The sequence below is a fragment of the Polypterus senegalus genome, chromosome 9, assembly GCF_016835505.1.
Source record: "Polypterus senegalus isolate Bchr_013 chromosome 9, ASM1683550v1, whole genome shotgun sequence".
NCBI lineage: Eukaryota > Metazoa > Chordata > Cladistia > Polypteriformes > Polypteridae > Polypterus > Polypterus senegalus.
In genome coordinates, this window is record NC_053162.1 from 132668436 (window position 1) to 132694204 (window position 25769).

The 25769-nt window shown below is 39.1% G+C and overlaps 1 protein-coding gene across 2 annotated transcripts in view; it reads right to left on the reverse strand.

Annotated features, from left to right (window-relative positions):
* Positions 1-25769, reverse strand: part of LOC120535812 (dixin-like) — a 161034-nt gene that overhangs the window by 123643 nt on the left and 11622 nt on the right. Inside the window, exon 1 of one of the 2 annotated variants that reach the window (XM_039763902.1) lies at positions 8188-8441. The exons of the other annotated variant lie outside the window; for it this stretch is intronic. Coding sequence (XP_039619836.1) covers positions 8188-8244 — 57 coding nt within the window. The 5' untranslated portion in view covers positions 8245-8441. Of the gene's footprint in view, positions 1-8187; positions 8442-25769 lie in introns of those variants that run through there. 2 annotated transcript variants of the gene reach the window in all.

The following is a 25769-nucleotide window of genomic DNA, read 5'->3' on the forward strand; positions in this document are numbered from 1 at the left end:
CTACCCAAGCAGGTTTGGATGTAAGGCAGGAGAAATTCCTGATATGCAATATGTATGATAAAGCTGATGTTAAGAACAAAAAGAATATGATGATTTCAACTATCTATTTTGAGAGAGAGAAAAAAATATTGAATAAAGGGAGACAAATATTTTAAAATATAATTCTGCTAATGGATTACTTTCACAATATCAGGTATTTAGAGTTGTGAATATGAACTAAAAAAGATTAATTAATAAATATAGAATAAATACAAAAATCCATTAGTATGTTTAGTTTTTCATCACTTGGCAGACTCTGTTTGCCTACCTACCTTTGTTTGTATCGCTTCATTGTTAAACAATGTTTTAAAAGCAAAAGTGATTTGTCAGTAACAATATGCTGATCTTGTATGATGACCTAGTCAGTCTCTTGATCAGTGCAGTTTTATTTTCTAAAACCGGGAGTGGTCTCCCATGACTTTCTTTTATACTCAGATATGGGGATGGATATTTGAGGAGTAAACTGCAAGACAATGATTATATTTTTATATTATGTACATTAAGGAACCATCAACAACAAATCAAATCAAATGAATAATATATTGAACAATTATTATAAAAGTAACGTTGAATAAATCAGACTCTGCAGCTGCACAAATAAAAAAAAAACTGAGTATGTGTTTAGGTAAAGAACCACTTTCGGGTGATGAATTTGGCCCAAAAGTTAATACAGATCTACAATTCTGGTGTAACAATCACATGCTGAATTTCATCCATCTATCTAGTTGCGTTTTTGAGTTATTGTGTTTATACACACTCACACACACACACACACACAATTCCAAGAAAAGGTATTTTTGGACTCTGGGAGGTCTATAACATCAAGAGTCATCAAAATATCGAGGTCGAATTTTTTCACGATTACTATACTTTCTCTATACTTCGTAAATGAAAAAGTCAAAACGATTTCTCCTGTGCAAAGTGGCAGGTTAATTGCTGTCAACAAAAAACAGTCACCTGAGAAATAAACTGAAACGTTACTCACTCGTGATGTTTCTGTCCATATGGTAAACGTTTTGTTGACCAGCACATTCTGATTTCAGCCATTTGAATTACATCTTGATATACAATAAGCTCAAAGAAAGCTGGCACGCAAATCGTTTTCTATTTCACATGCTTTACGCATCCGCATTCAGCTCACTCTGTCACCGCAAATGCTGTGTGAAGAGCCGCCCTCCGTCACCAGCTGGCGTTCACTGGATGAATATGTGCGGGTGGCTCATGGTGGATGACTTTCTATTTTAAAGTTAAAACTTACAAGGGTTAAAGACTAACGGCAAGAATATTCATTCAAAAATGAAAACTAAAAATATTTTAGTAAATTATTATTTTATTTCAGTTAGTCTTTCCAGCTATTTTAATAGTTTTGTTTAGTTTTAGTTTTTCATTTCGGCTTTGTTAATTATTTTATTTCAGTTTACGAAAAAGGTTTTTTAATAATAGTTTCAGTTTTGATTTTAGTTTTCGTCAACTATAATAATCTTGGTTTGGATGTGCATACTGTCACACACGTGCGCATGGGAACCAGCTGAAGGGCCTAAACCACTAGTAATTCTATGCCAAGCCAGGGGGTGGCGGAGTGTACTGACTATCTCTCTCAGTCCCTTGCAGACCTTTTCCGGGAAATCCCGCCTGTTGCCGGCCCCAAGGATGACGTCACTTCTGGGCACAAGGACACCACTCCTAGTTCCGGCATAGATGACATCATTTCCCTTCCAGCCCTTTAAAACTGCCATCTTGCCTCAGTACAGGCAGTTCTGTTCTGGACTCTGAAACTAAGCACATCATGCTATTTAAAACTACTTTTTGCAGCCGATTCAAATATACGGGTGGCTGCCCCAAATCTTTATGATGTCTCTGACTCATTCTTATCACAATACATAAAACATAACATGTTTTTGTCAAAATAAAAAGTCAATCTGGAGCTGTATCTGGATTTCCTAAAATAATCCAAGTACTTTACTGCACTCCTATTGCAATTAGGGCACCTAGCGAAAATTAAGCTGCTTTTGTTGACTGTATACAGTTATATTCAATTAATATATTAGTCATGTATGTTGCCAGGATGAGACTGACAATTGTCATGGCTCAGTGCCCTGGGTCAACTGATGATTAAGCTGGCAGATGGTACTGTATATTATGGCTGGCTTGTTGGTAAGGTAACTGGCTGAACCCTCAGTTTTTAATATGACCTGTACAGTACTATTCATTGTAACAGCAAATCATTACATCACATGTGCCAGGTAATAGTGAGTACTTGCTCAAATGGTGCCATCTTTTGTCTTTCTCAGACCACCAGGACGTAGAGGAGAGGAGCTACAATTTCACACATGCTCCTGCTCGCTCATTTGCAGAGTGCAGCATAGGACTTAATGCATCAGATGGGAGGCTGCTTTTACCAGCCAGCGTCAATGAAAGGAAAACTTGCACAAAGTTCAGAAACATAACCTAGAGTGAACTATTCCATTTGTGACAATATTCTAGAATCTGTCTTTCCAGAGCATACTTGTTTTTGGTGAAGTATACTATCCAGTTTTGCTGTAATTCTCCACATACTGTAATGATATAGCTAAAGAAACTGCTCATAAGTAACAGGCAGTAAGTAAGAATGTATACCGTGTATGCCTGATTTCTTAAACATACACTCCTGCTTGCAACATTAAAATTAAATCCTATTAACAAGGAATCATGTCAGGTTCCACAGGAAAGAAGGTTTCTACAGTACTTCAGTCTGCAAGTGCATATATCCAGAACTAACTGACAGAAGGTGCTGTTATTTCAGCTTTTTCCAATCTTTTTAATCCAATTCACAGCTGAAAAACTGAATGGATGATTTGTTGTACATGCACAATCCTGAATGAGGTGCAGGGTTTGTGATATTTTATACATTAGATTTTAATATGACTGTATTTCCTTTCTCAATACCTTTATTATTTGAATGTGAGGCTGTAAAATATTATCTCTTGCATCTGTTTATTATTTTACTTATATAAGGACAATGTTGTATTTTTTTCAGAATTTTTAAATTTGTTTAAACTATTGTTTCCAACTTTGCAAATCTGATTATTTTACGTGATTTTAATATATAGCCTAGATGAGTTTTTAAGGCTCATTGAGAGCCTTCTGCTGCTAGCTAGCTAGCTAGCTAGCTAGCTAGCTAGATAGATAGATAGATAGATAGATAGATAGATAGATAGATAGATAGATAGATAGATAGATAGATAGATAGATAGATACTTTATTAATCCCAAGGGGAAATTCACTAGTGCAGCATGTGAATTTCTCTATCCATTGCTTTTTGGACCTTGTCATTACAAGTGATTCGTTTTTTGGCCCTGGTCGTAGATATTAGGATTTCAGAGCACAGCCTCAATCAATCACCACTCAATGTCGTTTAGGAATCTGGAAGCTATTGATCCTATATTTTAAATCTGCTGTATATAATGCTCTTTCTTTGCAGCCCAGTGCATTATCATTACAGGAATCTGTGGATTTGTATAACTGTGTTTTTGCTCCAGAAAAGACACGTAAGGTGTCCTTTCAGCATTCCTCACCATTGTATTCTGACCAACCCTGTGCTCTTTAAAGAAATGGCTGTAAGCTACTACGTAAGTGGAAGAAGACAGGTTCAAGTTCTCTTCAACATAACTTTAGAGAGCATCAGCAACTATACAGTGGGATGCAAAAGTTTGGGCAAACTTGTTAATAGTCATCGTTTTCCTGTATAAATCGTTGGTTGTTACGATAAAAAATGTCAGTTAAATATATCATATAGGAGACACACACAGTGATATTTGAGAAGTGAAATTAAGTTTATTGGATTTACAGAAAGTGTGCAATAATTGTTTAAAAAAAATCAGGCAGGTGCATAAATTTGGGCACCGTTGTTATTTTATTGATTCCAAAACTTTTAGAACTAATTATTGGAACTCAAATTGGGGCTTGGTAAGCTCAGTGACCCCTGACCTACATACACAGGTGAATCCTATAATGAGAAAGAGTATTTAAGGGGGTCAATTGTAAGTTTCCCTCCTCCTTTAATTTTCTCTGAAGAGTAGCAACATGGGGGTCACAAAACAACTCTCAAATGACCTGAAGACAAAGATTGTTCACCATCATGGTTTAGGGGAAGGATACAGAAAGCTGTCCCAGAGATTTAAGCTGTCTGTTTCCACAGTTAGGAACATATTGAGGAAATGGAAGACCACAGGCTCAGTTCAAGTTAAGGCTCGAAGTGGCAGACCAAGAAAGATTTCGGATAGACAGAAGCGACGAATGGTGAGAACAGTCAGAGTCAACCCACAGACCAGCACCAAAGACCTACAACATCATCTTGCAGCAGATGGAGTCACTGTGCATCGTTCAACCATTCGGCGCACTTTACACAAGGAGATGCTGTATGCGAGAGTGATGCAGAGGAAGCCTTTTCTCCGCCCACAGCACAAACAGAGCCACTTGAGGTCTGCTCAAGCACATTTGGAAAAGCCAGCTTCATTTTGGAATAAGGTGCTGTGGACTGATGAAACTAAAATTGATTTATTTGGGCATAACAAGGGGCGTTATGCATGGAGGAAAAAGAACACAGCATTCCAAGAAATTAATTATGTGAATAAGATATCAAGCAATGCTGCCCTGCTTATAAAATTATACATTTGCTATTGCTCCCTGTCATTGGATTACACACTGTGAGAGCACAACTGAACCTCAGAAATGTGGCACTTGGGCCCATTTTGAACAAGATTAAGTACAGTCAGTGAAAACATTCTTACAAATCCAACTGGAAGATTCTATAAGAGATTAAATGGAGAGTATTGCAAATACTTTGACAAGAAACATATACTGTACCTCCACAAAACCTGAATGAAGAAACCACTGCATAGCAGTACCCAAAGGCATGACATACATAATACTAGTCTACACACATATATTAAATGAATCTTCACTAATTTTCCAAAACTTTTCAGTCAGATTGTCTGAGTAAAATCCTATCAATTCAAATGAAAATCAGGAAGCTACACCTTGCAAAGTGTGAAAGTCAGTGGTTACTGTTTAATCAGCCCAACATTCTCTGGCAACAGTTTAGAAATATCCATCCATGCCTGAGTAATGGGTGATGTGGGACGGCACTTTGTAGTAGTACAATGACTGGGAATCCTTAAGCTTATGGCTAAAGTGTGAATGTCTTAAAGAATAAATTTATAAGAAACACTGTATTCATTTGAATCTGGAGTAATGTGAGAAATTAAACTGTGACAGATTAAAAAACATAATTACATCTATCAAATCACGAGGTGTCCTAAAATCAGATTAAAACAGGGTGCTTGAGACCTTGGCTCACAGCCAGATTTAGTATTAGTTCCTTAATATGTTCAGTTGCATCGGGTATTACCATGTGGGATAAACCCCAGGGTCCCTCAGGCAATTGCATAGGCAAAGGGTTTTCAAGCTCAGCCCTGACAATTTGCCATGTTAATGCAGAATTTCATTTCAAAGCAAAAATTGTTTGGGATGAAAACTTGTAGCCACAGGGTGTGCCCAGATCTGAACTTCAAAACCCCTGGCATAGGAAAAAGTAGTAAGGTATTTGAACCTTTTAAGCAAACTCATGGAGCAAGGGTGTTCTGTGTTCTTATAAAGCTAGTTAGCTAGTTTTGCTGTGGAATAACTATAAATGTTTATCCAGTGACATGAGCTTACAACCTTTAATTTAAGAAAACATCAAGTTACCACTTACTGGCAGAAAGGAAAATTGCTTCACATCAAACAGGGGCACAGCTATAAATAAACCCATGCATCTCATAATCAAACAACCCACAATGCACTTGAATATAAAAACTATTCAGAAAGCATGTCAATAGCAACATAAATAAAAACAGGAGCATAAAACATGTCCAGCAAAGTATATGTTTATTTATCAACTTCGAAGTAAGCATCTAGACTATATTTACATGTTATTGTCTTTTGCTAAAAAAATTATTCAATGTAGCCAAAAGAAAAAATTAAAAATGAATAAGGAAACTCTAAAAATGGTGTATCAGCCTCTTCACATAATATCTTTCTATATCTGTCCACACATATAATGCGTTCTAGAAAACATAAAAGGGGGAATAAAGTAAAACAGACCCAAGTCAGATAGACTTAAAGACTAATTGGAAGATGTATCAATATATTCGCAAAACAAGAATCAGGTATGTTGATATTCTGTATGTTGAGCTCCACGCCTGTCATCATACTCACATAAAGGTATAGAGAGAGAACAAAGAGATACTTGACATTTGCAGAGATAGAACACTAAGGGGTCTCTCAAACGGGTCAAATGATCACTCTGACAGCAAACGTCTTAGGGATTGTTAGTGTGGCTACGCAACGATGTCATCATTCATTTGTACTCGGAGAGGCACAGCAGCAGGTCTTTAGGACAACTGAAAGATTATGTTGACTAAACACCTCACGTGAAAAAGGAGGCAGGCTAAGAGCCAGAGCAGGACAACTACTGTCTACTGTTGTTCATAAGAGTGAGTTGAGATTTTGTTTTGGAACTTTACTCGAACATGACCATTGTAAAAGAAAAATACAAGTAAAATAAAATACCCACTAGAACTGCAGTACCTTCATTTACAATCATGTTGTATCAATAACCCAAAAGTCTATTATTGCACACTGCTAATGTTGGTTTTTGGGGTAAAGGACATTTTAATTATGAAGTAAAATCCATCCATCTTCTGAAACCACATTTTTCATTACAGGATCACAGTTCAATAGGACAGGGATGGAACCAGTCCTGGATGGAGAAGTAGTTCTTCACAGGAGAAACTCAAACTTTCACTCAAGCATATTTACACATTTAATATAATGTGCATGTAGTTAGGGGAATTACACCAGAGTACCCAAACAATTTCCACACAGACACAAGAAGAATATGCAGACGCTACACTGAAACACAATCTGGGCTGGAATCTAAACTTTTAGTTCCCAGAGCAATGAAGCAACAGCACTAACCATTGTGCCATTTCTCCCATGAAATGCAGAATGTCCATTGACTTTTTTTAAACTCAATTGCAACTGTTCTAATTAAATTAGTCGTTAATCAAGAATGTATTTTGGTGTAGAAACTTTATACCCCAAACACAGTTATAGCACTCTGCTTTGAAGTGATAGAAACAATGATCACCTTTTTAGCTTCCTCTGGCCTTTCACCCATTAAATATCTTTTCCAGGCCATTGTTCTCTCTGTCATTCCCCTCTGTATCTTCTCTACATTCTACTCTTTAGGTCACACCTGAAGAACACTCAAAAGCTACAATGTGGTGCTTCGAGTGTTGTGTGTATTTACTCCTTTAACAGCACAGAAAATTAACTTTTTTATGCCATTGTAGGCTGATGCTGTTATACCCTCACTTGTACAACTTAACAATGTTCATTTTGATAGAGTGTGCACACAGTCTTTTCATTCTGCAACTTGAAGGTTATCTTCTAAATGCAATTTTCAAGCTATTTCCCTTTCACAAAACTGTGGTAATAATGTTCAATATGCAACATGTTAGGTCCTGTTTTCGTGCTTAGTTCTCTTGTAACTCTATGCCCGGTCGCTTCAGTTTCAGGTTACAAGCTTCAGTGAAACCTACAGTTCCCTTGCAAAGGATTATTTATGCTAAAGGTTGTACAATTTCCCCTTTTCATGTCAAACTAATAATGCATATATAATAAATGGAAATAAAATTTTCAATAAGACAACTCACACAGTAAGTTATATTTGTTATAAAGATCTGGTAAACCTCATTGCTATGTTATACTTTTGATGTAACTTTAAATGATCTCTAGAGTCACCATATGGCACGACTCAAAAACACCATGAAAGCTTCTGGCATTGCACGGAATGAAAAGATTTTAAAAAAATTAATCCATGAGACATTTGAAAGCACATCTGTTAACAATTACATAACTGGGTATTGTTCCCTATCAACTTCTACGCACGCACACACACACACACACACACACACACACACGTGTTTGTCATCACCAATGGCATGGCATCACTGGACATAAAACTAAAAATGCTGTCCAGCAATTGAAAACACCGCCAAAACTTTACTACAGCGAGCAGAAAGATGCTAGCCCAGAGTTGCTTTAAGAAGCTGTATTTGTTACCTCGTTAAATCCTTCCTGCAGCACGTCTAGTAGGTTTCCTCTAGATAAGGAAATCATAACTGTAATCCTTTAGACGAAAACGAATAAAATCGATGAGTAGCTCTCTGATTTACAAAATAAAAAATAAGTATAAAAATTATTAAATACGCAGAAGGTATTTTTTCCAGACAAAGACAGGCATAAATAGAGGAAATACCAGCCGTACGCTAGGCGAGGCACGGCTGTCCCAGTCAGCCTTACTCGATGCGTACAGCAGACAGCCCGTTACATGAAACAGGATACACGGAGTTCCACTGCGCGTGCTCGACACTCAGTGAGCGCGTGGAGGGGTAGGGGTGCCCACCGCGCGTTGCCATGGTGATCGTCTGCAGTGACTGGGGACGCCGGCTCTGTAAGCGAGAAAAGGAAGCGAGGCTAGGGGGCGAGAGGACAAGAGGCGCTCGCGGTGACTAGGCTTCAAAACCAGCTGTTAGTCTAGTCGCATATTTAAAATTAACCAATAGTAAGCTGCGATCGGAGCTCGAGAACCTCGACAGGCGGAACCATAACAAAAAAAGGTACGGAAGCAGGCAGTTTCATTTAATTCGGAAAAGTAGTGAATAAATGTACTATCGTGATATTTTTTTGACTAAAGCAACTGGCGCGTTTTATACCTTTTTCATCCATCGGTCTACAGTATACAGTAAGTGCCTGCAATTAACCTTCACCGTGAAGTGGATGTTTGATCTATGCACGGTCCATTCGTACCACATACTTCCGATTTGGTGTCACGTTAATTTCACTTATTTGCACTCCCTCACAGGACTGTTGTTTTTAAACGGCGTCCACAGTAGAACGTCACTCTCTCTATGTATTAAAATATACAAACCTGCTTAGAAATGAACAGCAATACCGCAGTGTTTTACTAGCCCTATCCACAGTTCCTTGCAGATCTCTCATGACTATATAATAAATTAAAATTATAATATGCGACAAAATATATTTTATTAACAAAAGTACATTTTTTAAAAGGCATGGGAACAACTAAAAATCCTTTAAATTACGAGGCAGCCCACTTGTGAATCAATTTTTTATTTTTTGCTAATTCATTTGTATATGGTTTGCATTTTTTCGTTACATTCATGTTGTATGACTGTCACAGTTCAACAATATGCTGTTAAAGTAAGTTTGTATTATCTCACTATGAAGTGGATGTATACTTTGATCTGCTTTGCAATGGATTGGCCATCACTCTGTTGAATCAATTCCTGCCTGGTTAGGCACCAGTACCCATGACAGTGTTTGGCACTTCAGGTCAAGTCAAGTTGGGGAGCATGCACTGATATAGCGAGATGCCGCACCTGCCATACAGCGAAACAGCTCAGAATCCTGGTTGGCAACCACCCAGGCAGACATTTAGTCCAGTCCCACCCTCTGGAAATGACCCTCTATCTGCTGCAGCCAGGTGTTACATGGGCGTCCCCTTGGCCTGGTCCATCCACTCAGTCCTCAACAATGAGGATCCTGTTAGCCAGATCACCCTCAGGGCATCTCGCCACATGGCCATAGTGCTGTAACTGACACTCGCTCACAGTGCAGGTCATGTGCCTCATTCAGGACTCTGTGAGCAACTGCTAATTTGATACGAAGTCAAACCAGTGGTACCCAAGGATTCTCCAAAGAGACACAGTACTAAAGGAGTCCAGTCTTCATGTCAGGTCACTGGATAGCATCCACATCTCGCAACCATATAGCAAGACTGGAAGCACCAGGACTCTAAAGACTTGGATCTTCCTTCTTTTGCATAGATATTGAGAGTGCCCACACCACTTTCCAGTGACCTAATGACCCCATGTTCTACCAATCCATCTACTGACTTCATAGGAAGAGACATGAATGTCACTGCTGAGGTAAGTAAACCACTCCACAAGGTCGATACTCTCTCTGCAGACAGACAAACTGCTGATGTTTGTGTCTAAGAGGTCATTAAAGGCCTTGATCTTGGTTATTATCCAGGACACTCGCAAGCCCAGACACTCGGACTCCTCGCTCAGTCCCTCAAGAGCCCCGATCAGAGCCTCCATTGACTCTGAAAAGATCACAGCATCATCAGCAAAGTCAAGATCAGTGAATCTTTCTTCAACAGATGCCCCACCACCACTGGAGCCCACGACCTTGCCCAACACCCAGTTCATACATGCATTGAACAGAGCAGAAGCAAGAATACACCTCTGATGAACCCCAGAATCAACTGGGAAAAATGCAGAGGTCCTGCCTCCACTCCGCATAGCACTCACAGTACCAGTGTAAAGGCTGGCCATGATATCCAGCAACCTTGAGAGGATTCCACGAAGTCTCAGGATGTCCCACAGGGCAGCTTGATCAACTGAGTCAAACACTTTATGAAAATCGACAAAGGCTACAAAGAAACTCTGCCAATATTTGCATTTGCACTCCATGAGAACCCTCAGTGCCAGGATGCAGTCGATGATAGACTTCTTAGGCGTAAAACCATACTGCTCCGGTCACTGGTAGGTGAGCAAGTGATCACGGATCCTATTTCAGACTATGCTAGCAAGTACCTTACCTGGCATCGAGAGCAGTGTTATCCCCCTGTAGTTGCCGCAATCCAAGCAATTAACCATTCTCTTTCCAGAAAGGGAAGACAAATCCCATTTTCCAGTCAGTTTGGATGACACCTGTCTCCCAAATGGAAGTAAAGATTGCTTGCAATGCCAGGGGGACAGCCTTACCACCAGCCTGGAGAAGTTCATCCCAGGTACCACAGGTCCCTGCAGCCTTCCCTACTGTCTGGCAGATTTGGCACTTGATGAGTTAAAAAAGGACAAATAGCTTGTGCGTTGGAATCAACATATATAAATGTTTTGTCATATTGTCTGTGTTTTCTAATTATTTTGTATGTTTTTACACTGTAATCATTATTTTTTTAATCAACAACTGCATTTGCTTTTGATAACAACATCTATTAAGCAGTGGATTTACAGTACATGGTGGGCCTCCAGAACCTGTGACATGTGCCTACTGGAAAATCTGGCATTGATTTCTGCTTAGTCCTCTGCAGAACAAGGGTGCTCAAGCTTGGTCCTTTGCTGAAATCTTATTTAATTATATGGCTTTTCATTCTGCCAGTCAGGTCACTTTTTTATCATAGAACTTTTCCCTTTCCAAGGATATCACCCAAATGATTTGTGGCCAAAAGCAGATACATAATGTATACGTAATGTTTAAGAATATAATTGGCTTCTAATTAAGAAATCTGGCTCAGACAAAAATCTTCCCCCACTCTAGCCCAACAGAAAGAAATTTCACAATCCTTGACATGGAACCATAAGAAAAAAATATTTTTTTTCATTGTGGATAATGTTTCATTTCTTTTTACTGTTTTTTTGTATACCTACTCAAGTCTGTCTGTTGAGCAATCAGGATTAAACAGGCATGGAAGTCTTAGGCCAACATGATAAGACGAGATGATAATAGCATTATTTTAAATACAGTATAAAGATGACCAGACAATACAGATGTTAGAAGGAAACACATTTGTTCAGTAGTTGGAATGAAAACCTGTATGATAACAGGAACCAAATGTGGTAAAGATCAGAAAAAAATAAAAGCAAACACCCTGAATAGGCTGAAAACAAAGGTCATAAACACAACTAAGAAAGCAGGCCGGTAGAACTTGAAAATTGTATTCAGCAACGGATTCAACAACAGAACTCACTATGTGAAAAGACCCCCTGATTTAAAATCAGATTGATAATCTCAAATAAGCCATAAGTAATTGCTGAGTTATTTTTACAGTGATTGGCATGGAGGTGGTGCAGTGGTAGCACTGCTGCCTCACAGTTAGGAGACCTGGGTTCGCTTCTTGGGTCCTCCCTGCATGGAGTTTGCATGTTCCTCCTCGTGTCTGCGTGGGTTTCCTCCGGGTGCTCTGGTTTCCTCCCACAGTTCAAAGACATGCAGGTTAGGTAGATTGGTGATCCTAAATTGTCCCTAGTGTGTGCTTGGTGGGTGTGTGTTTGTGTGCCCAGCGGTGGGCTGGCGCCCTGCCCGGGATTTGTTCCTGCCTTGCGCCCTGTGTTGGCTGGGATTGCCTCCAGCAGACCCCCATAACCCTGTGTTCGGATATAGCGGGTTGGATAATGACTGACTGACTGATTGGCATGGTCAAGGGTGAAGCATAACAAGATGATTCTTCTATATGTGCTATTTAATAATTACGGCAGAGAAGGCCAACTCCTTTACATTTCTTGGACACAGTATGACTTCTGATCTAATGTGTATGCAACACATCTTGTCTCTCTTTAATAAGTCTCAAAAGTTCCTCTATTCCTAAAGAAAAGCCCAGATCTCTCCATCTATGCTCACTAATCTGTAAAGATGCACATTGTAGCCTGTCCTGAATGGCTGCATAACATTCTGGTATGGCACCTACTCAGCTTAGCACAGCGAAACAATACAGAGGGTGGTGAAGTCAACTCAGAATATTACTGAAGTAGACTCTTTTCTATTCAAGGTACTGTATATAGTATACAACATACAGTATGCTGCCACAGAAAGGCAAACCATGTTATTAAAGACCTAAGCCACCCTGCACTGTCACGTTTCTGCCTCCTTCATTCTGGCAAAGCACACCAACCCATTAGCACTCACACTACTGGATCCAGGGACAGCCTTTGTTCACAAGTCATAAGGCTACTTCACAGCAATTTCTATTGACAAATACATGATTGTTTTTTTTATATACATGCTAGCGACTGGAAGCCCGATCGAATTGGGCTACAAATTCTACGTTTGTGAAATCCATACTTTCTCTGCAAAGAATTATTTGTTTTTTTAAGTCCTTGAAATGCTTTTTTTATCACGGCATTGATTTGTGCTTAAAATAGACCTTTCCGGCCAATGTAATGAAGAGCTTCCTGTTTAAACAGGGCTGCAAGACTCTTCGGCGCACCTCATTTGATTTTTTCCAGCAAACAGATTTTCAAAACAAACCATATTTTACGACTCTAATCAGAGTTGGAGTAATAATTATGTTGGCGTGGTAATTTTAGATCTGATATCGGCTAAAATTTAAACAATGACCGTTGTTAATACCCAGCCGTCATTACTCATTTTGCCAATAGATGTCAGAAGGACGGATGCCAAAACCAAACTGCCCAAAGATAGATTTCGACGTACCAAGCAAATGGCGATACATTCTAAATTACTTACGGTTCCAGAGCTGTCGATAGGTTTAAGTCAGTCAACGATGTTAGTCCTGGAAAGTACGACCCACCAAACCAACGTTCCAAAAACCAACCGAACTTACTGTTATCTGCTCGAACCAACACCGACTTACTATACTTGGCCGTCCAGCAGCGTCACGGAAACATTCGAACATTCTTAGCCAATCATGCAATACTGCATCCGCGTTTGCCACGTTATGTTCTAACTACAGAGGCAGAGTCCCATTGCATGGTTCTAACTTGTATTGAGTCGAAGTATTGACGCGAACACCATACATTCAGATAGTATCAAATTATATATAAGGATATGTTTTTATATTTAATTTAATACATGGTGTTATACTTATTGTCTGTGTTGCGGTCTTTGCTGTTTGCTGTTGGTTTTGTACCACTATCAATAATTTATGGGAGACAGGTAAATATGAATTTTAATGTGCTATGTACACATAAAAATAAATTTGAACTTAATACTGTCACTTGAGGCTGAATTCATTTTTTCCCATGTATTATTTCTGTCATAAACTGGCAGCTTCTAAGCACAATTAAGTCCCAATAATGATTTAAAAATGCCAATAGAGGGGAATGAAGCTGTCACACTCCAGCTAGTAAGCAAAAGGGCAAACAGAGAACCTTTATAAATAAAAATATTTATTATGCAAAAAGTTCTCTGTGGCAAAAAATAAGCTCAAGAGTCCAAAGGAGTTGCCTGAAAATATAAAGGCAATCCAAGACAAACAATGTCCCCCCAATACACAAATCCAAAGAGTATTCAAAACAGAAAAGCACCCAGATCAAAAATCCAGAAAGTCACAAAAGCACAATGATAATCAAAAAATCCAACAAAACTCACTAACATAAATGCATTAAATGAACCACAAGGGTTTTGTTTAGCCGTTATAGTGCTGAAGACAGTCCCTTGATGGTGATGGGCAGTGGCCCCGCTTCTTGGGGGCCCACCTACAAAACACATGGCACATAAAGAAACTAAATGAACAACAATGTTAACATAAAATTTAACAAAACAGATATAAAAGAAGGGCGGCACGGTGGCGCAGTGGTAGCGCTGCTGCCTCGCAGTTAGGAGACCTGGGTTCGCTTTCCGGGTCCTCCCTGCGTGGGGTTTGCATGTTCTCCCCGTGTCTGCGTGGGTTTCCTCCGGGCGCTCCGGTTTCCTCCCACAATCCAAAGACATGCAGGTTAGGTGGATTGGTGATTCTAAATTGGCCCTAGTGTGTGCTTGGTGTGTGGGTGTGTTTGTGTGTGTCCTGCGGTGGGTTGGCACCCTGCCCAGGATTGGTTCCTGCCTTGTGCCCTGTGTTGGCTGGGATTGGCTCCAGCAGACCCCCGTGACCCTGTAGTCGGATTCAGCGGGTTAGAAAATGGATGGATATAAAAGAGGGCGGCACGGTGGCGCAGTGGTAGCGCTGCTGCCTCGCAGTTAGGAGACCCGGGTTCGCTTCCCGGGTCCTCCCTGCGTGGAGTTTGCATGTTCTCCCCGTGTCTGCGTGGGTTTCCTCCCACAATCCAAAGACATGCAGGTTAGGTGGATTGGCGATTCTAAATTGGCCCTAGTGTGTGCTGGGTGTGTTTGTGTGTGTCCTGCAGTGGGTTGGCACCCTGATTGGTTCCTGCCTTGTGCCCTGTGTTGGCTGGGATTGGCTCCAGCAGACCCCCGTGACCCTGTATTCGGATTCAGCGGGTTAGAAAATGGATGGATGGATGGATGGATATAAAAGAGACATTTGAAGCCCAACTGGGGTCACAACCTTAGCAGAAACATAACAGTTTTACATGAAAATTTCAAAATAATATAAAATACACATCTGAAAAGTATAATTGTTTCTATAATTCAACGATTGAAAGACTGACTGGTGAACAGTTACACACATAGTGAATCAGTTAAGGAGTTTGAAAAGGCAGACCTTGTGGCTCAGTGAGTTAGCAACCCAAGAACATTGCCCTTTTCAGGTTCGCTAGGCAGTATGTGTTTTAAAAATACAAATTCAAATACTAGCAATGCAAACAGTAAAAAAGATAAGTTAAAAATAAAAATCCACATGTGTGCATTCTAGTCTTATTTATTCATGTATCACTGCAAATAGTGTGTATGTGGTCCAGATGCTGAGGTGTTGCTCTTGAGGACATAAGGCTGATGGCTCAACTCTCCCCTAATTTTGATTCCTTTACCTGCCAGTGTTTCAGCAGTATAAATCTATACAGCAGCTTTGACAGCACTGTAATCCGTGGTGAAAGGAAATTTATAGAGCAAACCTGGAAATACATTTTCAGTAAATCCTCCCAAAGTGGGTACAATGCTTGTTAATTTTGATTGCCATTTAAAAACATGGAAAGAGGACTTCTTAAGAAATATTTTCTCAAGCCCCAAGATTCTGTTGTGTATTCCTAGTGGTAGAATGTTAACACTCAGTATGACGGAGATGGGAGAAAGCATCAATAACTGTGTGTGATTTTTTTTACAGCATCTGGCTTGTAAACCGCACTAACTGAATGACTTCTGCTGTTTATCTAACAGTTTATGAGCATTCCCCATTTTTATGGAGTTAAAATTTAACATTTAGTTTTCGTAATCCCAAGTTTAAAAGTAAATCACTCCTGGTAATTTGGCCTTTATATATAAAATGCTGCAATATTCTGAAATCTACTCAGTCCAGTTTAGGGTCATAAGGGGGTTAAAACCCATTCTAACAGCAGCAGGCTCAAGGCAGGAAACAGTCCTGGGCAGCAGGAAGCTACTGCAAGTCCTTTATATACCTTGTCTAAGGTTACTTAACTTGTTTTAAGTCTTTAAAGAAGTGCTGCTTACTTTAATTCTGTAAAATGCCATTATTATCATTGTATGTATATTTGTGTGCTGTAGTATTTGTCTCATTGAACATTTACATATTGAAAAATATTTTGTTTGTTTATTCAGCCTTTAAAATATTGTGCCTGTGTTCATTTTCAAAGTATTTTTTAAAAACAGTAAGGCTACCAACGCTGACTTTTTTCCAAGCTTTAATTTGGTATTTGTTACAGATACATTCCCTGCATAATACTGTGATGTAAGTATCATTTTGAGAAGAATGCCTATTAGTAAATTTATTGGTGTGTGCAAAAAAAATAAATCTTCTTTTTAGCGAAGTATAACTTACACTTTCCTTTTTGCAACAGCAAGTGGTTACTGGAGTCTTTCACTTGTTTATTTATCTGCTATCACTGTGTGCTCTGATAATATAGATTCAACAAATACATCCATTTTCTCAGCCTGGTTTATCAGAGGCATATTCTGTTCAGGCAACATGGCAGGAAAAATCTTTGGGTTAGATACCAACTCATCTCAGGGTATACTGGCTGACACCAGGCCAAATGGGAGTTGCTGGTCAACCTGATGGTACTTTTTCTGGACTGTGAAAGGAAACCAAAGTCCCTGGAATAAATCCATGCAACATACATAGGAGATTCAAACTCCATAAAAAAGAGACTAGAATGGAAGACTGATTTTGGAAAAGCTGTTACAAGAGCAAACACAATTTGCATTTATAGTTAGAAAACATGCATTCTATAATATTATCCACACTGATTCTCAAAATGAAAGGTACTGTATATTAAGGGAAGACAACATACTCATGGTGCCTTTTTCTATACCCTGAAAAATGCCAAAGTTAATAAATTCATTAAAAATGATGTACTTTATTGTAATCATACAGCAGATCATCACACAATGGGAGAATATAAACTAACAAAGGACCAGAAAAAAATAAACCAAAAACCTGCACAACTGTGCTTTCCAGTCACAATTCTTTACTGTAACGTGTCTCCTTTAGATGGGGAGGCTTACTCAAATAACCACCTCATCTCTCCAACAGCCCCAAAGCATCCTCTATTTTCAGATTCTCCTCTCATTCTTTCCTTCTCTCTCTCTCTCTCTCTCACACACACACACACACACAACTCTGGGCTCTTCTTCCTACCACTAATTCTTATATTTCATCATAGTTCTCCTCCAGTTTCTACATAAAACTAAATCAACTAAGGTCACGTCTGGCTCCAACCTGAATTACTTTTGCTGTTAGGTCAGCCTTTCTTTGGCTGGAAGGGCAATAAGATAGATAGATAGATAGATAGATAGATAGATAGATAGATAGATAGATAGATAGATAGATAGATAGATAGATAGATAGATAGATAGATAGATAGATAGATAGATAGATAGATAGATAGATAGATAGATAGATAGATAGATAGATAGATAGATAGATAGATAGATAGATAGATAGATAGATACTTTATTAATCCCAAGGGGAAATTTACAAGAATTTCAAGAACAATTCATTATTAATCCCAAGGGGAAATTTACAAGAATTTCAAGAACAATTCATTACTGTTCCTTCTTGCAGCCTCAGGTGCCTCTGCACCCATAGCACTCCCATGGGTTTGAAGGCTGCACAGCTGGAACTTTTCCTTATAGGGGCAACATGGTTCCATTCCTTCCAGTCAGGGTTTGAGCACTGCCCGCTGGCAGCTGGATAGGAGAATACTATGTTGTTACAGTTTGCTCTGGCCTCACCCTTACAGTATATAAGTAACTTACTTGCCATTTATTGGCCAGTTTGATAGTTATCTACTGTATGACCTCTCCCTCTCTCTCTCTGGACTACCTCTGGAGTCCTGGATGGGGTCTCTTTACCTTTCTTCTCATAAACCACTATCTTTTTCTCTAGCCTGCTGTATTGGCCCTGGAGATGTCACCTTTAGAGCACCAGGTATTACAAGTTCCTTTGCTTGATAGTGGTTCCTGCCCTCCCTTACTCTCAAACAAAGGTTCCCTCTTTATTTTGGAGGGTCGTGGCAGGACTTTACCCATCCATGTGTTAAACTGGTGATGCTGGTATGTCTGCAAAGCTGAGAAGATCTGGTGTAACCAGGAGAAGGACATCATAGCAAAAACACATCAAAAGAGGGAGATTAAAGAAAACAGTATGTCTAGAGATAAAAAAGCAAATACTACGTCACTGACAAAAATGAAAGGTCTATACACAAAAGAATTAACCACAAAGATGTTTCAAGCATTTGAGTATGGTTTTTTTTTTTATTTATAGGCAGCTTGGATAGGGAAGGAGTGCTCTGCAAGACTTTTCATTCCATCCCAACTTGTGAACTTCAAGGACACACTCATAACAACCAACGGGTGCACAAAATCAATATGCGTAAAACAAAATGGTGACCGAGATGGGCCAAAAATTAATTTGCAATTCAAAAAAAAAGAAGAAGAAAGGAATAATTGTGGTAAGAGTACATCAGCCAAACAACCTTCAACTAACTGTGTTCCTGATGAAATGAGTTGATGGAAGATGTCATGTTCAGGTTGATCAGGAAAGAAAGAAAGAGATTAATCTAAATTCTAAAATGAGGTGGAAGACCCAAATGAAAAGAGACTGGACCAATCTTCTTTACAATTTTAATCCCAGATAGATGTTCTGTGTCACAAGCCATATCATCCTCCCTGCTTTATAGTTGGGAGGAAATTTCCTTCTCCTACCAGAGAATATTTAACTTTAGTAGTGATTCCCACCTTCAAAAAGTTCCTCCAATATATATTGTGCATTTCATTTCTATCAAAGCTTCTACAGGTATTCCAGACAATGACACCAAAAGAAAGAAAAATAATGGGGATTTTTAACAAATTAATTAAAAGAGAGGGAAGCTGGTGGAGGTAGAAAACAGACCATTTAAAAACATCCACATTGGGTAAATAATCTATCAGTTAGATTTTCTAACTCTTGGTTAACAAACTCCATTTGGCCGTTACTTTAGTAAAGTGAGGTTAAACTAAAAGCTCATCTTTATGCAAAATTCCTTTGGGGAAATCACATAATCATAAATATTCCCAGATTTAAATATCTATAAATTCACAATCAGACACTAATTTTTAAGACAACATACTGAGCAGCCTTTTAGTGTCTGTGCACTATAAGCAATACCCCTAGAGGAAGAGAGGTCCAGATAAAATCTTCTCATTGTTTTTCTGTTGGTGGTAATGGCTGGACAAGGCCATGATAATGCTGCAGGTTATTTGTAATAAAGTGTCACAGACTAGAACATACACCTTCACATCTTCTTTTGATGTTGATCACCAAAAGTATCATAAAATTAACTCCTGTGTCGTAAAAAATTTCAGGGTGCCCAGAAATCAATCCATCATGACACCAGGTTAACACCTTAACTCTAAGTCTGGAGTGGCACATATTAAAGAAGATAAGATGTCTGAGGGAATAGCGACATGTTTATTTGCTCTGGATATTTCTTTAGTTAATTGTCCATAATCAGTAAAAGGGATAGCAAAAATGAAATATTCAAGGGGGATGATATTCCCTGGCTTTGGTATGGATTTGGGTACATCTAAATAAGATAAGGTATTGTCATTCTTATAACCTGCATGGAAAGAAAGTACAAATTAAGTCTACTGAAGAATAAAACCGATGAACCTGTCTGGCATTTAACCTTTTAGCTGACTTAAGATACTGTATGTATAATTCTTATGATCTGTAAAAGTCAGTGATACGGTGTCACAGTACCATCCAACCAATGTTACAATTTTTCCAAAACGTAAATGATAGCCAATAATTCTGCTTCCCCTACATCATAATTTCTGTCAATGGATGAAAGTGTTTTGGAATAGAATGTAAATCGATGCAATTTATTATTTCTACCTACAATTATTGCCACCCCCGTGGTACTAGAGGCAACTATATATGTTTTATCAATTATACATTTGAGTCAGGAAGTGCACAATGAAGTGTATGTCTGCTGTTGTTTCCTGATTGCTTGTTGTAAGTAGCTGTTCCTGTGTGTAGAAGCAGTCAAAAATAAAATGAAAATAAATTGAGGCAAAAAAAAAATCAGAAAACCACCTCTATATCTCTTAACTGTATTGGCCATCTGTATAATAACCCATTTCAAAGTGAGGAGAAGAGATTGGTAAGTGAAGTGACAGATTTGGATTTCTGCAAGCCTAAGACTGCATGAATCCATTTTCACCTGCTTGATGCAAGCTTTCACAGCCACTTTATGTGAATAATAATACTTTTTTACATTTACATAGTGCTTGTTTCTTACTACTCATAGAGCATGGGGAGTCACTTCAATCACCACCAATGTGCAACAACCATGTGGATGATACGATGACAGCCATTTTGCACCAGGTACGCTTTAAGGGGTGATGGAGACAGCCAATTAGACACAAGGTGACTAGGACTAGGGCATGTAGGGCAACTCAGTCTGGACTATCATTAATAACCACAGAGAGTCAGAACCTCGGTTTTACATCTCATCTGAAGCACCATTTTCACAGTACAGTGTCCCTATCACAGCATTGGAGCATTGGGATCCATACACAGACTACAGGGTAAGCGCCTGCTGTTGGCCTCTCCAACACCATTTCCAGCAGCATCCCAGGCTGTTCCTGGATGGTCTCTCATCCAAGTACTAGCCAGACCCAAACAGTGTTAGTTTCAGGTGGATTACCTATACTGAAGTGCATGTATGGCTGCTGATAGCCTTGGCTGGGTGAGTAATTATACACTTTTTTGCTGAGTTATTGGATCCCAGGGATTGTTTCCATAAGGTTATTTTTAAACTACCTTTCCATACCTAACACTTGGCTATGGTAGATTTTGTGGCTTTCTGGCTAAAGTGGTCTTTACTTGACTGTGTGTTGAACATTAAATTCAAGATGGTTTTCTTAAGCAGTGATTGTGCATTCTAGCTCTGTGGGATCTATTTGGGAAAATTTTATTTCATGTTACAATGTTACTTCTCTAGCAAATCAAGTTATTAGTGCTTGATAGTGTTATTCAAACTACTGCATCTGAACTGCTCTCTTTGGCTCTCTTCTGAAGTTTGCACACTCTGCCCTGTCCTGGGTATAGCATCTTGCCCATGATATTTTCACTGTGGTCTGGGCCACAGATTTAAAATGAACAGTGCTCATGATAGCTGCATTCCTCCATTTTGGTGTAATAAAAGACTGAATCAATGTCATCCTCAGAGGCAGAACAGCACTAACTTAACATTCATTCTCTGCAATGACTATCTAAACTTGGCGTTATTAATCAGGATTTTAATAAGTTCATTATTGCCCTGAACACGCTTTCCTCTCCTGACTATATATACTTCACAAAGTATTGTAATTGTAATGGCAGCCTTTCTGTTGTTTCACATGGATACTTGTGAATAACAGTTACTACTGCTTTTGAATTTTTAGTTGGTTCTCTGACTACATCTGAGTAATTGATTAGGGATGGTCAATCTTCTGTAGCTGGTATTGCAAATCATTGAAAATTCTATTTCAAGCCCTCAAAAATAAACATGCAAGGGTGTTTTTTTTTTGCAAATAGGACTCAATCCCAATCAAGAACCCAATCAAGTGGATTATCTACAAGCAGAGAAATAACAAATGCTACTTTTAGCATTTAGTGTTATATGTCTGAGGCTGCTGGACAAATACTAACCTACATGGGTTAAGAAAACCACTGAACCTGGTAATGTTTCCTGGAAAAACGCAGGTTATTGGAATGTGTTTTGTAGAAGCTCACTAGTAGCTGATTCATAGACAGATAAATTCTATTTTTTATAAGTAATAATTTGAAGTTCATTACAATCTGCTTAAAAGAGTCTGATTATTCAGCGATCTGCTCCTTCATTATCCTTTGCTTTTTCTAGAGCTGTTTCATATCAGATAATAATCTCTACATTTTAATCTCATAATCCTATCGTTATGTTCTTCAAAACAAGTAACCAGAACAATGGAATTTGTTAGGTGATGTAATTCAGAAAATGAAAGAGAAATTAATTTAGATTTCTTTGTTAAGGGAGAAGACAAAATCAGGAGCAAACCATTAACAAAGAGGGGCAGAGTAGAAGCAAAGCAACAAGAATGCAAAACAATACTCATAAGTCAGAAATATCGATCAAAGGCATTAACCAAAATAAACAGGAGTACAATGAAGTCCTTTATTTTGAAACTATCCAAAAGCTACGATACAAGAGCAACTACGACACCATCTTTTATGTTCACTGAATGATGATGGTGATGGTGTTACTAATCTGGTAACAGTCTCCTTAGCAAGTGTCACGCATGTTTGTCTGTGGATCACCCTTCTGGCTCACCTTGGGTAAGCAATCCCACCCCAGAATGAGAGGGTACACTGTCACCAATGGTATCATCTTTTCTGTTCCCACAACCAGGAGAAGATGCCTAGAGAGGGCAACTGACTTTTCCCCTTCCAGTCAGAGGAGTATAAAACCGAGGCAATCACATACTGTAAGGTGGTGTCTCGTTTTGGAGTGACGCTCAAGAGAAATGGAGCTCCAAACCAGCATCCCCCTAATCCTCAGTTACATTTTGTAGAACTGCCATTGTGTGCCATTTTTGTTTGAGTACTTCAGTTTCTATTAAATAGGGTGACCTGCTAGCTCCCCAACCTTTCTTGGGATCAGTTGCATACCTTGCATGATCATACTAATGATCAATAATATACAGTAGTTGCAGCCATAGGAAAGCACAGCAAAAAAGCTGGCAGATAAACAGGAAAAGAATAAGAAAATGGCACAGTGATCAGCGTTTTATTGTGCCGGTGATATCTTTGATTTTGAGCCTTCTGCAATCCTGGACCTTCAATCATGCACACTGGGACTCCAAAATCTACACAAAATATTTGTTTTCAATTTTTTATAATATTGAAATAAACAAAGATAATTACACAGATTTTATTTAGACTCTATAAAAGTAGCTTAGATAATGTTACACCTACAATATCTGTTTTTTAAATGGTTGATATAGAAAAATGTGCACCGTCACTGTAAGCTGTTCAAACAGAATAAATCATTGGGTTAGTGTAGTTAAAAAAAAAAGGTTCTGGTACAGTGGGTATAGATGCTGACATGGAGGTTGAGAAATAAAAAGGAACAGGAGAGAGGCAATGAGGATTAAATCCATCAGACGAGTTTAAAGAGAGTAAAAGCTCCAATATAAGCATTCTGCACAGAGTGTGGACACTGAAACAATTTAATATCCAATTCAAATAATGATTTATGCAACCAATCATTTATATATATATATATATATATATATATATATATATACAGCAGTACAGATTTTATGTATTTATTAGGCCGATGACACAATTCAACATAGTAGCACTGTGCTCTGATGCCCAATATCGCTATTGTCATTGCACCACCAATACGCTCCTTGGCATTCACTATGAGTGCCAGGACCACTTCATTTACAAATTAAGCACAAGCGCGATGTCACCAACCTGTACATCATTCGTGAAAAAACTACATATTTATACAAAATGATACGTGCAGCCTAATTAAGTGCTCAAGATAATAGAATTCTTGACTGAGGGTGACCCGGCTTGCACAGAGTAACAGAACAGCAATAGCCAGTAGAATAATGGCTGAGTACAACAGTCCACCTTAATAAAAGGCTAAAAGTCTGTGTGTCTGTCTGTGTATTTGTCTGGTTGTTATTCCAAAAGACAGAGCATCACAAACATTTTTAGTAACAAAATGCATTGCATTAGTTATTCCAGTAGATGGTGCATCACAGACACTAAAACTGTTTTTTCAAATCCCATACCAAATGGCATATGCATGGCATGGTGCACTGAAAACATTAATGCTGAGGTCTACGCTTACTAGTAAGATTTCAACCTGTCATAGATGGTAACACAACTAATAGTGATTAAAGATGAATACAAGAACATACTGCTCAGCACATCTTGAAATGTATTCATTTGCCTGACTCCATTATCCAAAGTGACTTACAACATTTGAGATATAATTAGTTACATTTTTTTTTTTTTTTTCAATTGGAATACAGGCAGGTGAAGTGATGTGCTCAGGGTCACACAGTGTTAGTGGTGGGATTTAAACCCACCAGCTCATAGTTTGAGATTCAAAGCCTTAACCACTAGGCCACACTATCTACCTACCCTTGACATCCATAGACCTGGTAATTATTTGTTATCCAAAACAATCTCTCCATTTCTCAATCTGCCCCCAAAGGGTTCTCCTCTGCATCAGAGGTTTCTTAAGAAAAAAAAGTCAAACCATGTTTATTTGAACTGAATCTGACACACAGCTGTATCACCCAGTAAGTCAATTGTCTAAAATATAAAACAAAGAGAGTCTGGTCAGGTCAGGTTGGGGAGCATGCACCAGTATAGTCACACCCACCACATTAAGAAACAGCTTGGGATCCTGGCTGGCAACCCCCCAAGGCAGACACGCGGTTCAGTCCCACCCTTCGGAAGTAACCATCTATTTGCCTCAGTCGGGTGTTCTCTTGGCCTGGTCCAGCTGCTCAGGTCCTCAACAATGAGGATCCTACCAGCTGGATCACCCTTTGGGAATTCATGCCACACAGCCATAGGGCCATAAAGGACGCTTCCTCACAATGCATGTAATGTGCCTCATTCAGACTCCATGAGCAACTACTTGTTTGACACAAAGTCAAACCAGTGCTACCCATGGATTCTCTGAAGAGAAACAGTACCAAAGGAATCCAGTCTTCTTCTCAGGTCAGTGGATAGCATCCATGTCTTGCAACTATATAGCAAAACAAGAAGCACCAGGATTCCTAAGAATTGGACCTTTGTCCTTTTGTAAAGATATTGGGAGATCCCTCAGTCAATCTATTGACTTCATAGGAAGAGTCACCAGAGACATGAATGTTGCTGCCGAGGTAAGTAAACCTCTCAACAAGGTTTACAGTCTCTCCACAGACAGACACACTGCTCATGGCTGTGCCCAAGGGGTCATTAAAGGCCCAGATCTTGGTTTTTATCCAGGACACTCACAAGCCCAGACCCTCAGACTTCTCGTTCAGTCTCTCGAGAGAGACCCGATCAGAGCCTCCATTAATTCTGTGAAGATCACAGCATCATTCGCAAAGTCAAGTTCAGTGAATCTCTCTTCACCAACAGATATGCCACAGCTGCTGGACCCAGCTGAACACCCAGTCTATGCAAGTGCTGAACAGGGTGGGAGCAAGAACACACCCTTGACGAACCCCAGAATCAACTGGGAAAAACACAGAGGTTCCGCCTCCCCTCTGCACAGCACTCACAGGACCAGTTTACAGGCCAGCCATAATATCCAGCAACTTTGAAGAGATAAGGGCACGAGAGTGACTAAAGAAGAAAGGAATCTATAGTTATGGATTGGCCTATTGAAAGGGGTGGTACAATGAGACCCCATGAGTGCTCTTGCTGAACAAGTCACAGAATTTTAGTAGTTTTACAAGGACTAGATGAGGTACAGAATTCCTACACAGCTTGGTTAAAG